Here is a 22071-nt window from a genome sequence, read left to right as displayed (position 1 = left end):
CCCCCACCCTGGGCTCCACCTGCTCTGGGTAGGGACGCTCCCAAGGCCTGAAGTCCTCTGTCCCACTCTTCCTGCAGCCTGAGTCCTCACCTCCAGGAAGGGAAAACGGCAGGACTGACACTCAGAACTTTTCTTTGCTGGAGGCTCAGGGATGGAAAGGCCCCAAGACCAGCCATGCAAGCCTTTGCTTTCAGCCTTTTTTTCATGCCTTGGTTGGGGGTCTGTTGGTCGAAACAGCTCCTGAAAACAGTTCCCCCCTCGCTCAAGGGCTCATGCCTCCAGGTGGTGGCAGTGGAGTATCCGTGCTTGGTGGCGTTTGTGTTCCCCCACAGCAGTGCAGACATACGTTTTGAGTGTGCCTGTGCAGGGGTGATGTTTGTGACAGGCACCAAGACTCGGTTCAGCCAGTTCTCCATTCCCTGTAAGCCATCCACAGCAAAGCTCATCAAAAGGCACTTTGTGATTTTAGGATGTTTGTTAATTACAGCAAGCACCTAGCCTTTCCATATGTGTATCTTAGGAGTGTATTTAAATGACTTTCTATTCCCAGAGCACACCAAGCGGTCCACGGAGGAGAATCCGTCCCTGCGACGAGAGACGTTTGTCTGATACTAGTACAGCCACACTGACTCTCTTTTGGTTTCTGTCTGCATGGGATTTCTTTTTCCAGCTTTTTACTTTCAACTTACGCATATCTTTGGCTCTGAAGTGTGTTTCCTGCGGGCAACCTATATTTGGGTCATTTTTTTTTAATCCAGTCTGACAATCTCTGCCTTTTGATGGGATTCTTTAATCATTCACACTTGATGTTACTGTGTATGTGGTTGCGATAGTAACATCAAAAAAGTCTTTTACTTTTTTTTTTTTTTAATGTTTTAGGTCTTTTTTGTTCCTCTGTCTCTCCTTTGCTGCTTTGTTTTTCATTACGTGAATATTTAGAAAGGTGTAACTGAGCTCAAAGTGTTCCTGTAGATAGGAGAGTGGATGATTTTATCCACATGCTGTTGTATTACAGCAGGCATCACTTAGACTAACACCTGCCTAGCCCATTTCGCACAGTGCTGGAGAAATCAGCCCGGACGATAGGAGACAGGGATGAGGAAGCAAAACCGCTGCATGTCATGCAGACACAGGGCGTTGCTTTTATTGAAGTGGGATAAAATGAAGTAGCCGTGTTTCACGGAGAGTGGATTTGGAGCGGCGTGTGTGTGAGTTCAGGTTGTGCTCCCTCTTTGGCTGGTGAGGAGGAAAGCTGTCGACCTGAACTCTGCAGGACTGCTTACTCAAGTACATTTAGGGACGAGAGACCCAGCCTGGGTGTTAACTGGCATTTCCTCCTGGTGAGGGTGTGCTTTCTGCAGCATGCACCCGGTGTGCACCCAGCACTGGGGCTTGTCCTTGTCTGGGTGAATGGGCTGTGAGGACTGCCAGATGGGTTATTTTATTGGAAAGGCGCTATCTACCCGACACCACTAAGTCACACACATGAGTTGTCTTTTGGGCGGGTCCCCAGTCTGTGCTGAGCATCACAGGGTCCCCGCTCTGCAGAGCTGGCTGGGGCAGGGCCCGGCGCTGTGTGCAGACACAAAAGTGGAGGTGGGCCAGCAGGCTGTGAGGTTGGAGTTTGCAGAGCAGGACGCATCTGATGAAGCTGCAGACGCTGACCAGCCAGACCTGGGCTGGAAAGAGAGTGTGTCTGAAAAGCAGTCCCCAAGAACCCGCCCCCTCAGAGTGAAGACTGCTGGAGTTACTGTGGCTTTAAAATCATTCAACTGCTTCCTCAAACCGAAGCCCTTGAGCTTTGTAAATGCTCAACGTTGTTCAGGTGTTTGCCTCGAATCTAATGTAGAAAAGTGACTTTCAGGTGTTTATTCTAAACCTGTGGGATTTTTTTCTTCAAAACGAATTTTATAAAGATATTCAGTATGCCAGATCGGTAATACAGATGAATAGAGAATGTATGAGAGATCTGCTCTTGCTTTTCTTATGATTATAAAAATATGTGCTTTAAAACATTGGTCAGTATATATGTGTGTGTATGTATACGTGTGCATGCACACATGCTTAGTCGCTCAGTTGTGTCCGACTTTTTGCAACCCTACGGACTGTAGCCCGCCAGGTTCCTCTGTCCATGGGGATTCTCCAGGCAAGGATTCTGGAGTGGATTGCCATGCCCTCCTCCAGGGGATCTTCCTGACCCAGGGATTGAAGCTGTGTCTCTTACGTCTCCTGCATTGGGAGGCGGGTTCTTAACCACTAGAACCACCTGGGAACCCCGTGTATATATGTGTATATGCATAAAAGAAATTAAAAGTCACTACAGATTTTGCTTATTAAGGTAACCACCTTGACACTTAGCTGCGCATCTTCCAGATGTCCCTGGTACACATACGTTAAAGACAGTTTGTATAACCAGGATCATTCTCTACTGCTGCTTTGTATTCTGATTATTTTCACTCACTAGTGTGCCACAGACATTTTTGCACATCATGAAGTCTCTGCTTTATTGGCTTAATTACTAATAGCCCTTCTTTCTATGGATGCGCCACACTTCAGTTCCCCATTCATTACATTTGACTTGTTGCCACTTTTCACTTTTACAGGCAAGTCTGCAATGAACCTTCTTTTCCATTCATCTTTGTAAATTTTTATGATTGTCTTCTTAGAAGAAGAAATACCTGAAAGTAGAATTTCCAGGTCAAAGGGCACATGGATTTTAACATTGACACATGGCCAAACATCTCATTCACCATCTAACCATTTTGCTGCATTGTCAGATATCTTATTTAATTAACAGTGAATAAGTATCAGAAAGGAGGGAGATGAGGACGTAAAAGCAATGATGTAGTTACCGTTTCAGAGCTGCCGGGCAGGACACTTGAAGGCGAGTTTCCCAGGTTACAGCTGAGACGCCCGTGGTCAGTGGCGGTCAGCAGCTCTCTAGGGGGCTTTCAGCCTTAGAGGTGACTTATTCTCAGGATTGTAAATATCTCCTATTTTGATAGTGAAGGGGACAGGGAATTTATGGGATCTTTTGTTCTATAAACTCTTCAGTTTAGTTCAGTTCAGTCGCTCAGTCGTGTCCGACTCTTTGCAACCCGATGAATCGCAGCACGCCAGGCCTCCCTGTCCATCACCAACTCCCGGAGTTCACTCAGACTCACATCCATTGAGTCCGTGATGCCATCCAGCCATTTCATCCTTGGTTGTCCCCTTCTCCTCCTGCCCCCAATCCCTCCCAGCATCAGAGTCTTTTCCAATGAGTCAACTCTTCACATGAGGTGGCCAAAGTACTGGAGCTTCAGCTTTAGCATCATTCCTTCCAAAGAAATCCCAGAGTTGATCTCCTTCAGAATGGACTGGTTGGATCTCCTTGCAGTCCAAGGGACTCTCAAGAGTCTTCTCCAACACCACAGTTCAAAAGCATCAGTTCTTCGGCGCTCAGATATGCATCCTGATACTAGTTCTGTACATCTCTGGGGTTTCCTCCTGTCTTGTGATTGGTAATGAATTCTCCAAGTTAAAAATGATTTCAATTTATTTGAATTTAAACTTTTTTAAATGTTTATTTAAAGTGTTGGGAAAGTGTTTCAATGTCAGAGGTGTGGAGACAAAGCCTTAACTACAGCAGCAGCAGTTAGTGTTTAGACCGTGACCTACCTGAAGAAAGGGCCCTGGAACAGGGGATGTGGGCAGCAGAGGCCAGAAGGTGGAACCCTTTCATTCTAACCATCCTCACTCTTCCATGCAACTGGGGCAAAAGTTTCCCCTAGCTGGTTAAGACAGAATGTTTTATTGCAGGGAGTTCTTGGCACTTAAAACTAAGTATTTGATTACCCAAAGGTCAGGTAATTCATGTGGCACCAAAATAAAAGAAGCATTTAGTTGCGGCGTTCAGAAAATATTAAGCATCTATCATGAGCCCTACCCATAATACAGGATGTCAGAGAAGGCAGGGAGGCGACCTGCCCCCAGAAGTTCATGTGCAGCTCATATACTGTTTCTATGACATTTCCTGTGTGTGTGTTTTTTTTTTTTTAAACAGTATCTGCTGAAGGTCAATGAAATTAAGATTAAAAAGGGAGTGGATTTACTTCAGAATCTGATCAAGTATTTTCACGCTCAATGCAAGTAAGTTCTTGGTTCTTTTCCTTCATTATCATGGTATTTCAGATGTTTCTCTCTTTACGGCAGCTTCTTGGAGATCTGTAGTAGTATGCTGAGGAAAGTATGCATGTATTTAAAAATATACTAGTAAATAAGTAAAAAGAGTGAAACAGTGAGGCATGCTGCAACACAGACGAACCTTCAAAACACATAAAGTGAAAGAAGCTGGAAACAGAAGACCACAGACTGAATGAGTCCACTTACTTGAAAGATCGGAAATGGGCTTGAGGGGAGCGGGGGAGGGGAACGACTCCCAGGGGGCACGGGGTTTTTTTGGGGGGTAATGAAAATATTCTGGAATTAGACAGGGCTGATGATTTCTCAACTTTGTGAATAAATATACTAAACCCCACTGAAGCGTATGTTTTAAAAGGTTGAATTTTACAGTTTGAGAATTATATCTCAAAAACTAATAATATAAAAATCTACATTACTTTATCAAATATACTTTTTTTTTTTGGTAAAGCGCCAAACTAGTTTGATTCTTGGATGTTGTTTTTGTTGAAAGAGAAGTGAGATGGTGTTAATGCAGAGTCTTAAATTAGGAGAATACTTCCATGTATTACTGATCTATAAAGCAGATGATGTGCTAAGCAAAGGCGGCTGTCTGGGGAGAGAGGGAGAAACGTTCAGGTTCAGGGGACTGCTCACGTGTTCATCTTCGCTGTGTCTATCAGTCCTCCACTCCCGGGGCCTCATCTCTTGGCCTCATTGTCTTTCCCATTCCTCAGCCTGCATCTCATCATTGACATGAACAGGCTGCGGGCTCATTCACTGCTGCTGTTGGGTGTGTGCTGTGTTTTGGGAGCCCCCTGAGATGCTGAAGATGGGGTGGTGTACATCCCGGGCACAGCGCCTGCTAGAGCAAGACACAGGCAAGCCCACGTATAATTGGACACTTCGCAAAGTGTTCTGAAGTACCAGAGTCTAAGAGAGAATAAAACAGAAAGAGCTAATTTAGATCGAGACGGAGGGCAGAGATTTCTTCTCTGTTTCGTCCTTGCTGTGGTTTCCAGCTGGCAGAGCACAGCGCCTGGCCCACAGGAGGTGTTCAGATTCTTGAGTTACCTGCAGGTCTCTCCCAGGGATGTGGATTCTGGGGTCTGAAGGACATGGAGGGGCTGGCTGATGGAGAGCAGGGGAAGAACCTACCAGGCAGGGTCAGGGTCTCGAGGCAGGAGAGAGGCCAGCCCACCTGAAGCCTCATGAGTGAAGTGAAGCTGCATGGGAAAGCTAGAGGCGGGCACAGCCTGGCATCTTGTTCACAGCATTAGATTCTGTCCCACACGTATGGGGAGGCGCGCAAAGTTTCAAGCAGAGGATTCGTTCAGCAAGTGTTGGTTGAGCTCCTGCTGCGTGCAGGAGGACATAGAGTGATACAGAAGGTCCAGGTGATACAGCAAGAAGGAAACCGAGCTCCTACCTGTGTGGACTTACTGGTGGGACGGGGCACAGCAGCTAGCCAGCCAGCAGGGGTGTGACAGTCTCCAGGAGCGGCTGTGACCTTGAGGAGGCCGCTGCAGGAAGAGAGGAGAGTGGAGTTGATTGGGAACGTCAGGGAGGTGTCTCCCCATCCATTTCTGCTTTTATGGGGTTGCTCTGGGTGCTGAGAAGGACCAGATAGGATGGGGTGGCTGTGCAACCACTCAGGTGCAGGGGTCGTGTCTGAGGGGGGCTGGAGCCCGGGCTGCCTGGGCTGGGGATGTGTGAGTGGCGTGGAAATCTCTCGAGGGTGTTGTTCCTACATGTGTCCACATGCCTTTCCCTTAACAGGCCATGCCCCGCACTGATACCCTTTGCCCTGCTGTCCCCTTTGCCTGGAACGCAGTTCTGTTCCTTCTGTGCCTTCCCCCAGCCTCTGGTCCCGTGAGACCCGGCTCAAGTGGAGCTGCTGCTGTGAGGACGTCCGCCCGCCCCACCTGCACGTGGCTCTTCCCTCTTGTCACCATGGTGCTGCCTGCACGTGCCCGCGATGGCGCCTTTCATGGGTCGTGTCTCCCGCCCAACTATATCCTCTGCAGAGATGTCCTCCGTGACATTTATTTTTTTACCTTTGGCCACGGCGTGTTTCCCTGGCCAGGTTTGCAGTGGTGAATTGCACTGAATTGGGTGGAGCTGGGCTTTGGAATTCTCAACACACCTCTGGCCGTGCTGTTCCCGAAGTCGAGGCCCAGCAGCAAAGGGGGATGTGTCGTGTGGTTCGTCCTGGGTTAGAAGAAGAGCTCCTGGCATGGAGCTCAGAAAACAGGAAGACCCTCCGTTTGTAGAATTTTTGAGATGAATTATTTTACAGAAACTCAAAATGCTATGTGATGATCATACAAGTTACTTCTTCAGTCTTCTCCTTGTAACCTTATATGAGGCCATTTAGGAAGTGGGTCGCTTCCTTGCTGATATTTTATTTTTGAAGAAGTTATTCTGGGGTTTCCTTTTTTTTTTTTTTCCTTTATTTTGCCCAAACTAATCAGTTGGTTAGCAACAGACCACTTGTGGAAAAGTGAACGAGTTGGCCTTTTATGGGCATGAGCTCAGTAACTTTTAAAAATGATGAATCTTCCATAACTTCCTTTTTGGATGGAGTGTGTGTGTGTGTGTGTACACATGTATATACTGCATGCTCTTCAAATCATTTGAGAAGCTTTGGCTTTTCAAATGCTTATTTGGATGGCATAAAATGTGGAGCTTGAGTGATTCAGCCATTGGATGAAGGAGCCTGTGGCCACACACATGTTTATCCGCCAGGCAGTTCCCAAGTGTCCCCATTTCACACTCTCCGTCTCCACATCTCACAGGAGCATGGCCCAGCCTGGCGAGTGCGGTGACCCCAGGGCAGAGGCAGCCTGCTCAGCGGGGGCTGCTGGTCTCTGCAGGTGCCCAGAGGCCTTGTGGTGAAGCCTAGATTCCCTGGAAGCATACTTGCGTGTGCTTCCTGAGAACTGCTTAGACAGACTTTACTCTTCTTCCTTTTTGCTTTCTCCAGAAGCCTTCTTGAAGAGTATCTTCTTCTTCATCTTCAGTTGCTCAGATGTGTCCAACTCTTTGCGACCCCATGGACTGTAGCCCACCAGGCTCCTCTGTCCATGGGATTCTCTGGGCAAGAATACTGGAGTGGGTTGCCATTTCCTCCTCCAGGGAATCTTCCCAACCCAGGGATCAGACTCTGTTCTCCTGCATTTGCAGGCAGATGCTTTGCCACTGAGCCACCTAGGAAGCTGATCATCTTATAAACTTATGATCTATGCCTTTTATATCATGTAAGGAATGAAGTCACATCTCCAGTTCCTAGAAGAGCCTGGACAGTGTCTTACTAGCCTTTGCTGCTGAAGACTGAGGCTCCTGTCCTCTATTGGAATCTAAAACTAGGCAGTCTTTAAAACAAACAAAAACAGTGACGTTCTAGACAGTGGTGATGAGCTCTGCAGTGACTTGTTCTTTGTACCTGCTGGGAACCTCTGTGACCAGTGGCGGCTGATGTCCTTGGTATTGCAGATGGAATAAGACCCGCTCTGGTGCCCAGGAGATGTTCCCTCCAGAAGAGAGAGGGCCAGAGGCCACCAGCCATGAGGGGTGCTGCTGAGAAGGCTTAGGATGGGGAGGCCACCCTGCTTGTTGGGCACATGATGGTTGAATTTCAGCGGGGGTATTATAAAGCCTGGAGAATCTGATCAGGTAGGCTAGAAAACATCAGATAAAGAGCAAAATTTGGTATTTGGTAGTATGGATGATACTGTTGAAGCCTGGGAAAGCACTGACAGGCTCAGCCAAAGAAAACTGCCTGTGAGTTTGTACTGAGGCTTGAAGTGACAGCAGTTAGTAAAGAGGCCCCTTGTTTTGAATCGTTCCCCCTAAGGGCAGAGAAGATAGACTCGACACACATGTCTCAATAGGGATTGGTGCACAACAGATAGGAGTTTCGAAAATCAGGGGGAAGAGCTTTCTAGGTAGATGGTCAAGATTGGCAAGGCTTTCCACAACGATGAAATCTAAGTCTGGATCGTTATTGCAAGCACAGGGCCCGGTGTTGCAATGCAGACAGTGTCTGTGATGAGAAACTCTTCTCTGGGCACCTGACTCCACTGCAGGGTGCGCATGGGGACCGTTGCCAGGCTCGGAGGTTCCAGGGCCAAGCACCTGCTGCCCTATGCCGGGAGCAGGACCCTTTCTGGGCCAATCCCCTGTGATGTTTCTCCCCCTCCCTAAACTAGCGTGTGTTCAACTTCCCTTCCCTCTCTGCCTCCTTCTCTCCCTCCCCACCCCCCACCCCCCAACCATCACCTCTTGCCTTCACCTATTTTATAAGAATTTGATTAGTGAAATAGTTATACCAGAAAAAAATATAACTCAAGACAAAATATCAGAACCAAATGAGTTCACGACAAGAGGGAGATGTTTGCCCTCTCGTTCCTGTGTTTGTGCTTCCCAGTTTCCTTTTCAATTTAAAATTGCTGCTCTGGGTCGGGCATTGTGCTCAGAGTGGAAACACAGGGACGTGCAAGACATGGCATTTCTGCCCTGGCAGTGGAAACAGACACGTGGAAAAGTCATTATACCCCGGATACAATTGCTCTACCAGAAGCATGTTCTATATTTGGGGGGGGGGGGAAATGAGCCAAAATACAAGAATGAGAATATAAAGTGAAATTACGCAAATATCTAAAGATTAAAGTAAGAAATGCTGATAGCCCAGCCTCTTTCCTAATAACCAGCTCATAATGGTTCGTGACCCGCATGCTGTGTGTATGTTTTTCCCTTCCTTCCTTCCTCCTCCCTCCTTGGAGTTATTGTATTAAGTGTCATGCAGAATTGTTTTTACAACCCCTCCTATTAATTGCAAACTTGATATGGGAAATTCCCACAGGACTGTTGCTGAGTTTAAAAGAAAGAAACGTGTGAACCCCAGGTTACTTTCTGAAGAGAGTCTCCTTGGCGCCCTGTAAACTGGCAGATGTTAGAGACACCTTCCTTCCTTCATCAGTTTCTTCCTTCAGCAAGTATCGTGCGCTTGAGATGAGTCAGGCTTTGCGGGTACTGTGTCCTCACTCTCCCAGAACTTCGGGTCTGATGGGGGAACTGTATTTTAAACTGTTACCCCAGTGAACACATAACGGCAGTTGTGGCAAGAGTTTCGAAGCCAGAGACAGGATCTCTGAGAGAATCTGGTGAGGAGACCTCTTTGAAGGGAGGATAGTGTGGCACACCTTGCTGATGAGGCCGTATTGAGCTGAAAACTTGGAGAGTGAGTGGGGACCAGCAGGTGAACCAGAAGGCAGACTGCAGGGCCTCCTCAGACGAAAGAACAGTCTGTGCAAAGGGCCTGAGGTAGAGATGACTGGGTGGCCGTGGAGGCGTAGGGAGAAGTGAATAAACGGGCGAGGAGGGTGGACTGAAGCTTGGAGGTGGGCACTTTAGGCCTTGTTACAGGTTTTGAACCCTCGCCTAAGCTCCCAGAAGCCTCTGCTTCCCCTCAAATGGGCTCAGAGGCCGAGCTGCAGAAAAAAACTCATCCAGCCTCCATTCTCATTCCTGAATTGCTTATTATAAGTGACTTTATGAGCCCTGGGTTCTGAGCGTTAAAAATGTTCCTTTTGATATTCGATCTCAAGTTCTCCAACCACGTCTCCCTGCTCTGCACACAGGGCCATCCGTGGGCATTAAGCCAGCTTGCTTTTTATCTTCGTCCTTTGTCTTTTCCACTTAGCTGTGGCCTGTTAAGGAGCCTAATTTAGTGTCTTATTCTTACATTCACACTGTGCTTCTCTGGCCTTAGACTCTTCTACTTCTGAACCCAAGCCTCTGCTGCAATTTGTCGGGAGAGTCCTGTTTTCTCACTGTAAACTGAGAATTTAGGGTTCATTTTATATGAAACGGTAGCATTTCAACCTGTTGTGCTCTGTTCGTCGCTGGATAAGTAGCTCTTAGCGCCTAGTCACATAGACTCTCATTATTCGGATGGTTGTTTCTCTTGCTTGGACTCTGTGGCTCCCCTACCCTGGTGTCCACAGACTGCCTGTGCAGCCTCAGCAAGTGACTGCTGACCATCTGAATCTTCCAGGAAAAATCACAGACACTTGGCTTATTGCAGTTCCTTCTCAATTCATTGCTCATAGTTTAGAACATCACTTCGTTCGTCGTTTGCCTGATATTTTAAAGTTTGGTTCCTAGTCTTTTCCCCCCAGGAATTACATCGTGATCTCAGCCATTTCCTTATAGAAGTCTTTTTTCTCCATCTAACAAAATTGTTTTCTCTTTTATGAAACACAGCCTAAGCTCTTTTTTCTTCCTAGTTTTTTCCAGGATGGACTGAAAGCAGTTGAAAGCCTCAAACCTTCCATTGAAACACTTTCCACAGACCTTCACACAGTAAGTAACTTCCCTCCCACGTGAGTGTCGAAAGTATGCACTACGCACTTGGATTTAAACATGGCTCCCGTGTGATCTCGTGTTTGCATGCCGCACTGCCCAGAACGTGACTGCCCTGGAGCGCCCCCACGGAGCGTGGGGAACGGGGTTCCCGCTCTATCCTCCCTCTTGGTTCAGAGGGGAAGGTTGCAGTTGTTGAGAAATAACCATGAGCTCCACCATCTCGCTGCACCTCAGCCATACTTTCTCTGCTTTTTTATGTTTTTTAAAGATCAAACAGGCCCAGGACGAAGAGAGAAGGCAGTTGATACAGCTCCGAGATATTCTGAAATCGGCATTACAGGTTGAACAGAAGGAGGTGAGGGGATTTAAGTTTGAAAAACCACTACTTTATCCTTTCATCCCTTAGTCTCGGGGGCTCTAGGACTGAAGAGGTGAGATCCAGGTCTCTGGGCGCTCCTTCACTCCGAGGTTGTATTGGACAGCATGAAAATATGTAGTTTGTTCTTTGAGTTGGTTTTATAAAACCATCTTTTAAAATATGCTTATTTCGTGAGGAACCATTACCATAAGCCTTGCCTTAATGGCAGCATCTCAACAATTGCTGCTCCATCCATCTTAACGTCTCTTCACGTAGACCCTCGTCATTCATATCAATTACTGTTGATTAACTCCCCAGGGCTCTGTGGTTCCTCTGCCCTGATGTCCATGGGCCCTGCCTGTGTGGCACCAGCAGGTGACTGGTGACCATCTGAGTCATCAAGCCCGGAGATGATGTTCCATAAAATGGGAGGAGCTCGATTTTCTGCTTTCTGATGGGTAGAAACCTTAGTATCTTACATCATCTCTTTCATATAATTATTCCTTCTCTGTGTACTAACACATTTGCAGTGATCATTTGTATGTGGGGAGCTTAATAGAAAAACCATTAAAAGGTACATTTTAAGATGATTTCACATGTTTGCTACAGTGCAGATATTACAATGTGAAATTTAATGCAAACCCACATCCTTGTCAGTGAAATTAAGTGAATTTCAATTGTCAGTGAAATGAGTCATCTATTAAAAGACTTAGCAGAGTGTAAAGTTCACTGCTAGCATTTTGGTATGCTCTATTTTGTTTGAAGTTCTTGTACTATAACTGAATATTGTTGTTTTTCTCCCGAATGCATTTACCTTTTGTGACCGAAGTCTAGGAGAGTAAGTAGTTCAGTATTTTTAATAAATCGTAGAACTTTGCATGCTTTCTTTATGAACTTCAAAAAATAAATATTTCTTCCGTGAAATGTCTAGTAGCCATTTTTATTTTTGTGCTTCCTCTTCCAAGAGCTGTGGGTTTTATTAAAGACCAGAGAATTTGAATGCATAACTGTTAGTGAAATGGAAGTTTTCCAGATTTCCAGTTTAGCCTTTGAGGGGGTCCACTCCTTTGTGAAGGTGAAACCCTGGCCCCCTCCCCTTCCATTGCATCACTGAGTTCTGCCTGTCTCCTGAAGCACCTCGGTGCCTGCCTCGGGAGCACGGGCCGCCTCTGTTCCTCCCAGCCCCAGTGATCTGTATTGCACATTCTGTTTGAGTGACTTTTTAAAAAAAATGACAGCATATATATGTGGGGGCTTGTTGGCCATGTCCTCAAGTGTACAAATGCTTTTTTCTCCAGCTGAACCTCAAGCGGGCAGAGGAGGCCTTCCAGCCTTCTGTGCCTTGCCGGCCATCACGTCATCTCACCATATTGCTCCTTCCGTAGGCTCTTGGTAAACACAGGTCAGCTGAGTGAACGGTTGGCAGATTGAGGTTGGATGTAGTGCTGGAAATTTCTCACAGCCTGGTGACTTCCTCCCGGGCTAGAGAAATCTAGGTCCTGATATTCCCAAACATGGACTATAAACAGCAAAAGGGGGGGGGGGTGCGGAGAGCTTGGAGTATGGAGACTACAGTGGCCTGATTGTAACCAGAGGAGATGGCATTGATGTAGGAGCCACCAGCCCCAGAGAACTCAAGAAGGATCCCTGAAGAAGGGTCAGACCTGTGAAGCAAAACCCAGGTTTAAAATTCCAGATAGCAGGTGCTGGGGTTCAGTAGCCTTCTGGGCACAGAGAGGGAGGCCTGTGTTTGCTTTGGCTGCCTGGGAAGAGGAGATTATTTATAGCTCTGCAGAAAAGTGTAACAGACTTACCAGCATAGACCAGAAGTCTTCAATGGCTTGCTGTTTTTCTGGTTTTTTGTTGACCAGCCTGTCTGCCCCAGATGCACACAGGGGTCGGTCAGGTGGACCTTCTTGACCGGCTCCTCTGGCTTTACACCCAGAGATGGAACCCACCCATCCACTGGCTGTGAATGTGTTGTCTTTTCTGTGTCTCACACCCTGTGTTGCTTTTTGATGATGATATTTCATCAGCTGGACATTCTGTGAATACACTGCAAGTAGTTAAAAAAAAAAAAGTATAAGTTAAATTTGATCTATTTTTAAATGATTTTTGTAATTGAGGTCCCTTCAGTTACAAGAATTGAACATTTGGGCATTCCTGTTTAGTTCTCATTGCTTCTTTTTGGATTCTCTTCTGTGGCATAGAAAAATGAAGGTGTTGATGGATTTTATTCAGTGTTTTAAAAATTCTAAATCTCCATGATTATAGTTCATAAAAATTAGGTAACATGCCCCAAAGAAACTGCGTTGTTGGTTGGTAGGACTTAACCTCTATGTCCTCTGTGGCGTTTCCTGCCTGCTTCACTTCTCAGGATTTTCCAGGCACTTATTAAGTGTGACTAGTAATCAGGCCTTACAGCAGCATGGCAGGGGAGGTAGCGTTAGCCCACATTTACAACTTGAGTCTGAGAAATGCACTTGCTGGAGTGAACTCAGGTTTGAGTCCTGGTCTCTTCCACTGCAGGGCTCTTCTCTTTCCAGCTGTATTATGTGACTTTAATAATATCTCTGTCAGATAGTATCTTTTAAGAAGCTACTCAGAGGGAACTCTCTGGCGGTCCAGTGGTTAGGACTTGGCGCTTTCACTGCCAGGGCTCAGGTTCAATCCCTCGTTGGGGAACTAAAATCCCACAAGCTGCATGGCAATGGCCAAAAACAAGTGCTGCTAACGGGGAACAGGTGGTAAGAGATGTTCGCAGACCACAGCTTAGTGCTCACTTAGCAGAGCCCCGCCCGGTGTGTCCATGCCCCTGTGTCCAGGGACATGCCTGGGGAAGATGGGTACAGGTGGACATCACACCCCTCCTTGGCAGAGAGACTTGAAGCCTCCAATCCGCTCATCATAACAGTTGTCTGAACATAGACTTTCTGAGAGGCGGATGGATAAAACGTAAAAGTGTTTGTGATGTTCTAGATTCCTAGGGAGCTCAGGGATATTTCTTGGGTGTGTGTGTGTGTTTCTCTCCCCCTGATACTTCTGGGGTGTGTGTGTGTGTAAAATAATATGCGGCATCCTCCTTCTCCCAAGGCCTTCCCAGGTGGTGCAGTGGTAAAGAATCTGCCTGCCAGCACAGGAGACTCATGATATGTGGGACTGATTCCTGGGTCAGGAAGATCCCCTGGAGTAGGAAGTGGTAACCCGCTCCAGTGTTCTTGCCTGAAAAGTCCCATGGACAGAGGAGCCTGGCGGGCCACAGTCCATGGGTTGCAAAGAGTCAGACACGACTGAGCAACTGTGCGCAGGTCATGTCCCCACCCCACTCCTGAAGATTGCAGATACGAAGTCTACTGTTCATCTGGGTGGTTTCTATCTCTGTAGGCTCCAGTGGCTAACCCTTCATAAGGCCACACAAAACTGAAGATCTTGGTTGGTGCCTGGGATCTGGGGATTTGTCTGGGTGTCACAGGACAGAGGGTATATGGGTGTTGATAGACTTTTATGAGCACTTTATGAAGGTCTGTAAAATGCCTACATAACCTGTGTGCTTCAGACATACAAACTGTCTCCATGGGGAGGCTCACTCATTCGGGTCTTAGGGCATCCTTGGCCCTCCTGGGGAAGCATGGCTACGATGGAGAGTCTTCAGCAGTCTGGGCAGTGTGGACGCCCCGGCCAGTTGTCCGTGTTGTTAGGTGATGGATCTCCTTAGAATGAAAGGCTCTTGTCCCTTGATGTACATTCCGTTCAACTGAAATGTTGGTTATGTGAAAGGGCCAGTTTTACTTCCTTCCCTTGATCACATGTTGTATAAATAGGTAAAGAAAGGCTGTTTTTTTGTTGGGTCACAGTAGACGGAAGGTGCTAAAATAGTTCTAAAGCAGGTTCAGTTTTATATTAGATGGATTATATTCCTCTTACAAATTTTAAATTTTATAGTTTCAGATTTGCTTGCACTTTAAAATTGATTCAAGAAACACCTTGTCTGAAGAATAAAACAGTAATTTCTTCCCCAGCCTCTGGCATCGCGTCTGATTCTGTTGAAAAGAAGAACGTCCTTTATATCCCATTCGTAAGACCTGTGAAGAGCTCTGATTAATATGCACGGCAGGAACACTTTTAGCAGTGTGTCACGTTTCACCACTTACTTTGTTCAGGGTTTTTATTTTTTTCCCCTCCGCAGATCAATAGACATATTTGTTGGTTGTACAGTGTAGCCTTTTGACAGGTCTATTTTTAGTCTGTAGCAGAGATTCAGATAAGTGAACACTGTTTCTCCATTTCCCCTCTACTGCATTCATTTCCAGTGATGTTTAAAGCTGGTTTGCTCTAAATGTCTAGTGCCAGTGTATGCTGCCCTTCTGAGAGAATGTGGGAACTGGAACCATTCTCATCTCATGAATGAGCTGTTTGCCTTAGTTGCTTAGGGGCATGAATCCCCGTGGAAAAGGAGGATGTTTCTCCTGTCTGGGGCCTGCTTGTTCAGGCTCTGTTGTCAGTTCAGCTGTGGAATGGTTGTGCATATTATTGATTTCTCTGATGAAGATTTAAAAAAAAAATTTTTTTTTTTTTTTTGGCTGAATTATCTCACCTATATTTCAGAGTTTAAAAAGTCAGTACAAGACAGCCCATGTTCATGGATTGGAAAACTTACTATTCTTAGGATGGCAGTATGCCCCCAAATTGATCTACAGATTCAGTGCCATCCTTACCAAAATAAAATCCCAGCTGCCTATTTGCAGAAATCCGCAGGCTGATTCTAAATTCATATGGAAATGCAAAAGGAAGGACCCAGAATGGCCACAGCAGTCCTGAAAAAGAAGAATAAAGTTGGAGGACTCAGCCTTTCTGGTTTCAGAACTTACCACAAAGTCAGGACAGTGTGGCATTGACGTGATGATGGGCACATAAATCAGTGAAACCCTCACATTTACGGTCAGTGGATTTTCGGCAAAGGTGTTAAGACAGTGCAATGAGAAGGGCTTCCCTGGTGGCTCAGATGGTCACGAACCTGCCTGCCATGCAGGAGACCTGTGTTCAATCCCTGGGTTGGGAAGATCCCCTGGAGGAGGTAATGGCAACCCTCTCCTGTGCTCTTGCCTGGAGAATTCCATGGGCAGAGGAGCCTGGTGGGCTACAGTTCATGGCGTCAGACAAGAGTCAGACACGACTGAGTGACTTTCACTTTCCAGTGAGGAAGGAGTCATCTTTCCAGTAGATGACGCTGGGACAGGATAGCCAGAGCGAAAGAATGCCTTTGGCCCCGGCCTCGCGCCGTAATAAGGAATTAGTTCAAGAAGGCTGGAGTTTGCCGGGTGTGGTGGAATGGGCCAGATTCTCAGCTGATGGGGTGGACGGTCTGCCCCGAGGGATGCCCACGGCCCCGCTGCTGGGGTGCATGGGTCAGAGGAGGGTGGCGTTCACGTGTGCTACGTTTCAGGTGTTCACACGGGTAGTCTCCCTTGAGCCTTCTAGGTTTACGGTCCTGACCAGCAGTTGTTTCCTGTTTTCCCGGGAGGAAACTGAGGCGCGGAGCTTAGTAACTTGCCCAAGGAAAGAGGCAGAATGTTGCTTTTGTGAGTTTTGCTTGAAAGCCTCATCTCTGTCAGCGCGCTGTGTTTCCTTTCTTCCCAAAGGCTGCTTTTGCTGCACCAGGAGCTTCTTGCCATTGTCAGGGACTTAAGGCTTGTAAATAAGTAAAATCTAAGTAACTTCGCAAGTCACTGCCAGACAGCCCCTTCTTCTTTCAGCCAGTTTAGGGGTGCCGGTGTTTGTCATCTCCCTCTCCAGCCTGTGGGTGGCATTTATGGGTCCCAGGATATGAATTGTATGTCCCTTTTTGGATGTGTTTAAGAGGGGAAATTCTCTAATTTAAAAAAAAAGCTCTTTTTTGTAAGGGCATAAGTGTCTTTGTGTGTTGCCTTTTGAAAGTTGGAATCTGGATAGGATTAAAAACAACTCGCTTCTTGACCCTTTTCAGGATTTGCAAATGCGCCAGAGCACAGCCTATAGTTTACACCAGCCTCAGGGGAACAAGGAGCACGGCACAGAGCGCACCGGCAACCTCTATAAGAAGAGTGACGGGTGCGTAGACGGGGTCACTACAGGCTAGGGGTGTGCGTGTGTGTGTGTAGACGGTGTTGCTACAGGCTAGGGATGTGTGTAGGGGTGTGTGTGTGTGTAGACGGCATTGCTACAGGCTAGAGATGTGTGTAGGGGTGTGTGTGTGTGTAGACGGCATTGCTACAGGCTATGGGTGTGCATGTGTGTGTGTAGATGGCGTCACTACAGGCTAGAGGTGTGTGTGTGTGTGTAGACCGCATCGCTACAGGCTAGGGGTGTGCATGTGTGTGTGTAAACGGTGTCGCTACAGGCTAGGGGCATGCGTAGGGGTGTGTGTGTGTAGACAGGGTCACTACAGGCTAGGGGTATATGTAGGGGTGTGTGTAGACAGCATTGCTACAGGCTAGGGGTGTGCATAGGGGTGTGAGTGTAGACAGCATCGCTACAGGCTAGGGGTATACGTAGGGGTGTGTGTGTGTGTAGACAGTGTCGCTACAGGCTAGGGGTGTGCGTAGGGGTGTGTGTGTGTGTGTGTGTGTGTGTGTGTAGACCATGTCGCTAGAGGCTTAGGGTGTGTGTGTACACATAGATGGCATTGCTAGAGGCTTGGGGTATGTGTGTGTATGTAGATGGCGTCACTAGAGGCTCGGGGGGGGGTGTTTAGACAGTGTTGCTAGAGGCTCATGGTGTGTGCGCACACATAGACGGCATCGCTAGAGGCTTGGGGTGTGCGTCTGCGTGTGTGTAGACAGTGTCACTAGAGGCTTGGGGTGTGTGTGTGTGTAGATGGCATTGCTAGAGGCTTGGTATGTGTGTGTGCGCAGACTGCGTCGCTAGAGGCTCAGGGGATGGGGGTGTGTGTGTGTGTAGATGGCATCGCTAGAGGCTCAGGGTATGTGTACACGCATAGATGGTGTTGGTAGAGGCTCGGGGAGGTGGGGGGTGTGTGTGTGTGTAGATGGCATTGCTAGAGGCTTGGGGGGTGGTGTGTGTGTGTTGTCCTGCGTCCACAATCTCTGAACTCCTTATTTTTCCCCATGTATCTGTAAGGATCCGAAAAGTGTGGCAGAAAAGGAAGTGTTCGGTGAAAAACGGCTTTCTGACCATATCCCATGGCACTGTAAGTATCCTCTCATCGCGGTCCCCATGGTAATGGGATGAGAGGTGCGGGCTGGAGGCCTGGGGAGGGGACCCGGCCCTGGGTGCTGGCCCTGAGGGTGCATTTTAAGCACATTTCCTGCTGAGAAGAGCTTGTCTGGGTTCCTCCTCTGTTTGGTACACCTGCTGCTTGTTCACGGTTCCCTGATCAGGGGCTCTTGCTGCCTAACAGCGTCAGGAACATCTGAGGAGTCGGGTGGTCTGTGTTTGGAAATTGAACATCGCACTTGGGATGATTTCTTCTTTTCCATTAGAGGAAAACAGGCGGTCAGGACTCTGGGAATCAGAAACCTAAGAGAGGAGAGATTTCAGTAACTTCATTGTAGACACACTGCACCCAGCCTTCATCAAGTTCTTTTCTCCAATCCTGTATACAGTTGCCCACGTAGGAAACTGAGCCAACATCGGCTGAGTCAATTGGAAAACCAGTTGGAACAGGATGGTTGGCTAATCTGGCTTGTGGAGACCGGGACTTGTAACCACAGTTACAGACACAGCCCTTGTCTGTGGTGGTCTTGAGGCTTGTTAGCACCTTACCAGGCGTGGACGTGGGATCTAGTGAAAGCCACGGAGGCTGACAGACATTTGTTAAACGTCTAGAGGCGGAGTTGGTGGCCCTTTTGCTATGACCAAGGATGCTGGTGATGGCCTGTGTTCCCATGCTCCTGACCGCAGGCCCATAATGGAGAAGAGCCTTCTTCTTTCCCCCACCATCACCAGCTCCCCTGGGACGGGCAGAGCTGGGAAGGAGCTCACACAGGCTCTCTGGGCACCCAGACAGAGCTCATGGCTCAGTATGGTTCCAGGGAAACGGCCCTTGTCCATGTTGAGTATGGAGACAGAATAAACCCTGCTCGAAGGATGGCACTGCGGCACGGGCTGTGTTCCACCGGGAGCGGTGGCCTCCTTCATGTCCTCTGACCCTTTGTGGGGAGGGAGAGACCATAGAGCTAGTGGGTGCCAAGAGTCAGGAGGGGTCTCTGGGGGCCTCTGACCTGTGGGTGGAGTAGGGCTCCCGCCTGGGCAGTTGAAGGTCATTTCTCTAAAATCCGGCCTTCATGGGCCTTCTTTACAGTCACCTCGTCCTGTGGGGCCTTGCAGTCTGGGTCCTGATGTGAAGTTCTGTCCATATAGGGGTGTGTGTGTGTGTGTGTGTGTTTCAGGGTGTCTGTCCATATAGGGGTGTGTGTGTGTGTGTGTGTGTGTGTGTGTGTGTGAGGGTGTCTGTCCATATAGGGTGTGTGTGTGTGTCAGGGTGTCTGTCCATATAGGGGTGTGTGTGTGTCAGAGTGACAGTGCTGTCGACTAAGGAAAGCAGACTGATTCAGTCATCAAGCTTCCTTAACATGGAGAATGGAAAAAATGAAGGAAGGCCAGGTTCCTTTCCTGCCTTAACACCTGTGATTCTGTGGTTTGCTTTCCAGCTGTTCTCTACTCTGTTTTAACTCAGATTTACTGTCTCAGTGCAGAAAATGTTATAAAGTAAGACTGGGTTTCCCTGCATGCTTGTTAACAGTCCTAAAGTCATCGGGTCTCTTCGGCTTCACTGGCGTGTCCACGAGACCCAGGGCCTCAGCTTGAACCAAAGAGTGGTTCTGCCTGCACTTCAGAGATGACAACAGGCCTGGTCATTTCTGGTAATCCTTTGCTGACAACATTGGTTCTCATCACTTCTGTTGCTTGAGCTTCCTCTTAAAAGATACAGAGGCTTAGTTTTCTTTAAATGTTGCCGGTTGTCCCAGTTTTCAGCAGATAGTACAGTTATAACCAGCTTTACTAGCGTGGTGACAGCTCAGCTCGCCACACCACCGCGTGTTGAGTGAGTGCTTCCTCTTTGGGGTTTTTGCTGCAGGGAGTCCTTCTCTCTGGATGCCTCCTCCTGCCTTTAGCTGCCTGACCTCGATGACCTCTGCCTCCAGCCCAGAAGAGTGGCAGGTGGGGGCTTCGTCCCTCTGCCCGCCCTGGGAAACAAGTCAGCCCTATTTCTTCAGCAGGGTTCCCTGCTTGCTGCAGAAGGCAGACCCCAGCACCCCAGTGCCACCGCACCCACAGAGCGTTCACACGTGAATGAACCCCCACTGAGAAAGGAGAGAGGCCTGTTTGGTTTGGTCTGGTTTGAATCTGGCTCCTTGTGTAGCTTACCTGTTCAGCCAGCATCTCCCTTAGTGTGCTAATTTATCATCAGGAAAAAAAAGGGGGCAGTTTTTCCAAGACTCGACCAAGTAAATGGGAATCTTAAAAGCAGAATCCACCACCCAGCTGAGAACCAGGTCTTTAAGTCGTGTGGAAGCTTGGGATGTATTCGCATTGTTAGGAAAGCTGGTTTCTTCCCAGGGAGCCGGCAGCCTTTGGTACAGGAGATGATTGTCTTCTGTGTTTCAGCAGAGGGGCAATGATGACATCCGGGGTGGATTCAGTAGGAAGCCCAAGTTGGTATTCCCCGTTAGCCAAGGCTAATTGTGTTTTCTGGCACCGGAAAGAAGTTATCCTTGGGACAAAATGACTCTAATTAGATATCCTCCTTGCCAGATTCATCGCTTTGCCACACTGCCAAAGATTGGAGACTGCACCAAGCTGGAAGAGAAAAGTCTGTTGGCTCTTAAAAAAATCTTTAAAAAAATTTTTTTAATGATTATCAATCAGGCAGAAGGAAGAATATAAGCTTCCTTTTTAAAAGCCTGACAAATTGGGGAAAAATGGAGTAGCCTGCTTAAAATGGAGCCTCACTAATAACCCGTGTCTTCACAGCAGACACTTAGGGCTGTAGGTCTGTTTTCTGCTCCTTCCTGAGTTTTTTCCTGCTAAACTAGGGCTCTTCAAATTAGGCCTTCAAGAAACATTGGTATCTGGGGAACTAGATGGACCTGTTCCACAGCTGAATTTTAATGATGGGAGCGTTGCCCCCCAAATTGTAGCATGGAGGGAATTTAATGGATAGAATGTTCTCTGCTTAAAATTTTTCTCCCGTGAATTTTTCGGACAGCTTTGCTGACAAGCTCATCATTAATCTGAATGGGCCAGTAGCAAGCCCTTGTTAGTGTAAAACTCGGAACAGCTCGACGTGGTCGGCTTCTGTGTGTCGTGGCCCATTCTCACAGTTATCCTTTTGGGATGGTAGCCACATTCACTCTGTCATCATTCCTATTTCATAGATAGGCACTGGATATTTTTCCAGTGTTTTGTGTGTCTCATGATGCGCTCACAGTGAAGTCAAAAGTCTGTCTTTGAGAGGAGCTGAGTCTCAGTAAGAATGGACCGCTTTCCCAACTGGCCAGGGAAAATGAAAGAACACAGGTTGGAGGGGGACGGACGGAGGGGAGCGCTCACTCCAGTGTGGTTCTTTGCTGCACTCAGGACACTGAGAGATAAGCCAGGTGTGGCTCTGCTTCCCAGGAAGCCGTGTCGAGGGCCGTCCGGAGCTTGGGCTCCGGTGCCGGGCTGCCTGGTTCCAGAGTTGGCATCACTGCTCCCAAACTGTGCCTGCATCATCAGATTTACTGTCAGGCTCCCTTTCTTTGTAAATAGTGGAGCAGTTCCTCTCTAGGAGAATTAAATGAGTGAGTTCTTTAAAAATGCTTTCAACAGTGCCTGCCTCATATAAGCACATACGATAATAACCCCAAGAACAACAGCAGCAACTGAGTAAAAGTATCTGCTCTTATTCAAAATCATCTTCTCGTCCATGGAAGCGTTTCTGCATTGACCACAATCTGTCATCACCCCTTTCACCACTCCTGTATCTAGATTCAGTGGACATCAGCACTTGGAAGTAGTCCGGGAACGTCCCCTGAGTGCACCTGAACAGTTGTGGGATCCCGAGAGGTAACACAGTAGATGGATGCCTCTTGTGGGCCAAGCCCCTTAGGGAAGCGCTCGGTTGCAGTTGTGGTGGTGTGGGCTCCTACTGTAGAAATATACCATTAGGTCTTCTGGTTCCCAACAAGCCAGTTAACTCTCCT

At 47.7% G+C, this 22071-nt stretch overlaps 1 protein-coding gene across 5 annotated transcripts in view; it reads left to right on the top strand.

Annotated features, from left to right (window-relative positions):
* Positions 1–22071, top strand: part of ASAP2 (ArfGAP with SH3 domain, ankyrin repeat and PH domain 2) — a 155734-nt gene that overhangs the window by 91741 nt on the left and 41922 nt on the right. For 3 of the 5 annotated variants that reach the window (XM_018055681.1, XM_018055683.1, XM_018055686.1), the window contains exons 7-12: positions 4046–4131; positions 10452–10527; positions 10799–10885; positions 11718–11726; positions 16872–16975; positions 18005–18074. In XM_018055681.1, the coding sequence (XP_017911170.1) occupies positions 4046–4131; positions 10452–10527; positions 10799–10885; positions 11718–11726; positions 16872–16975; positions 18005–18074 (432 nt within the window). The remainder of the gene's footprint in view (positions 1–4045; positions 4132–10451; positions 10528–10798; positions 10886–11717; positions 11727–16871; positions 16976–18004; positions 18075–22071) is intronic. The other 2 variants (XM_018055685.1, XM_018055682.1) reach the window with 1 other exon arrangement.

This window comes from Capra hircus, chromosome 11, assembly GCF_001704415.2.
Source record: "Capra hircus breed San Clemente chromosome 11, ASM170441v1, whole genome shotgun sequence".
NCBI lineage: Eukaryota > Metazoa > Chordata > Mammalia > Artiodactyla > Bovidae > Capra > Capra hircus.
The sequence above is the reverse complement of the archived record's forward strand: the minus strand, read 5'-3'. Positions and strand labels throughout refer to the sequence as shown.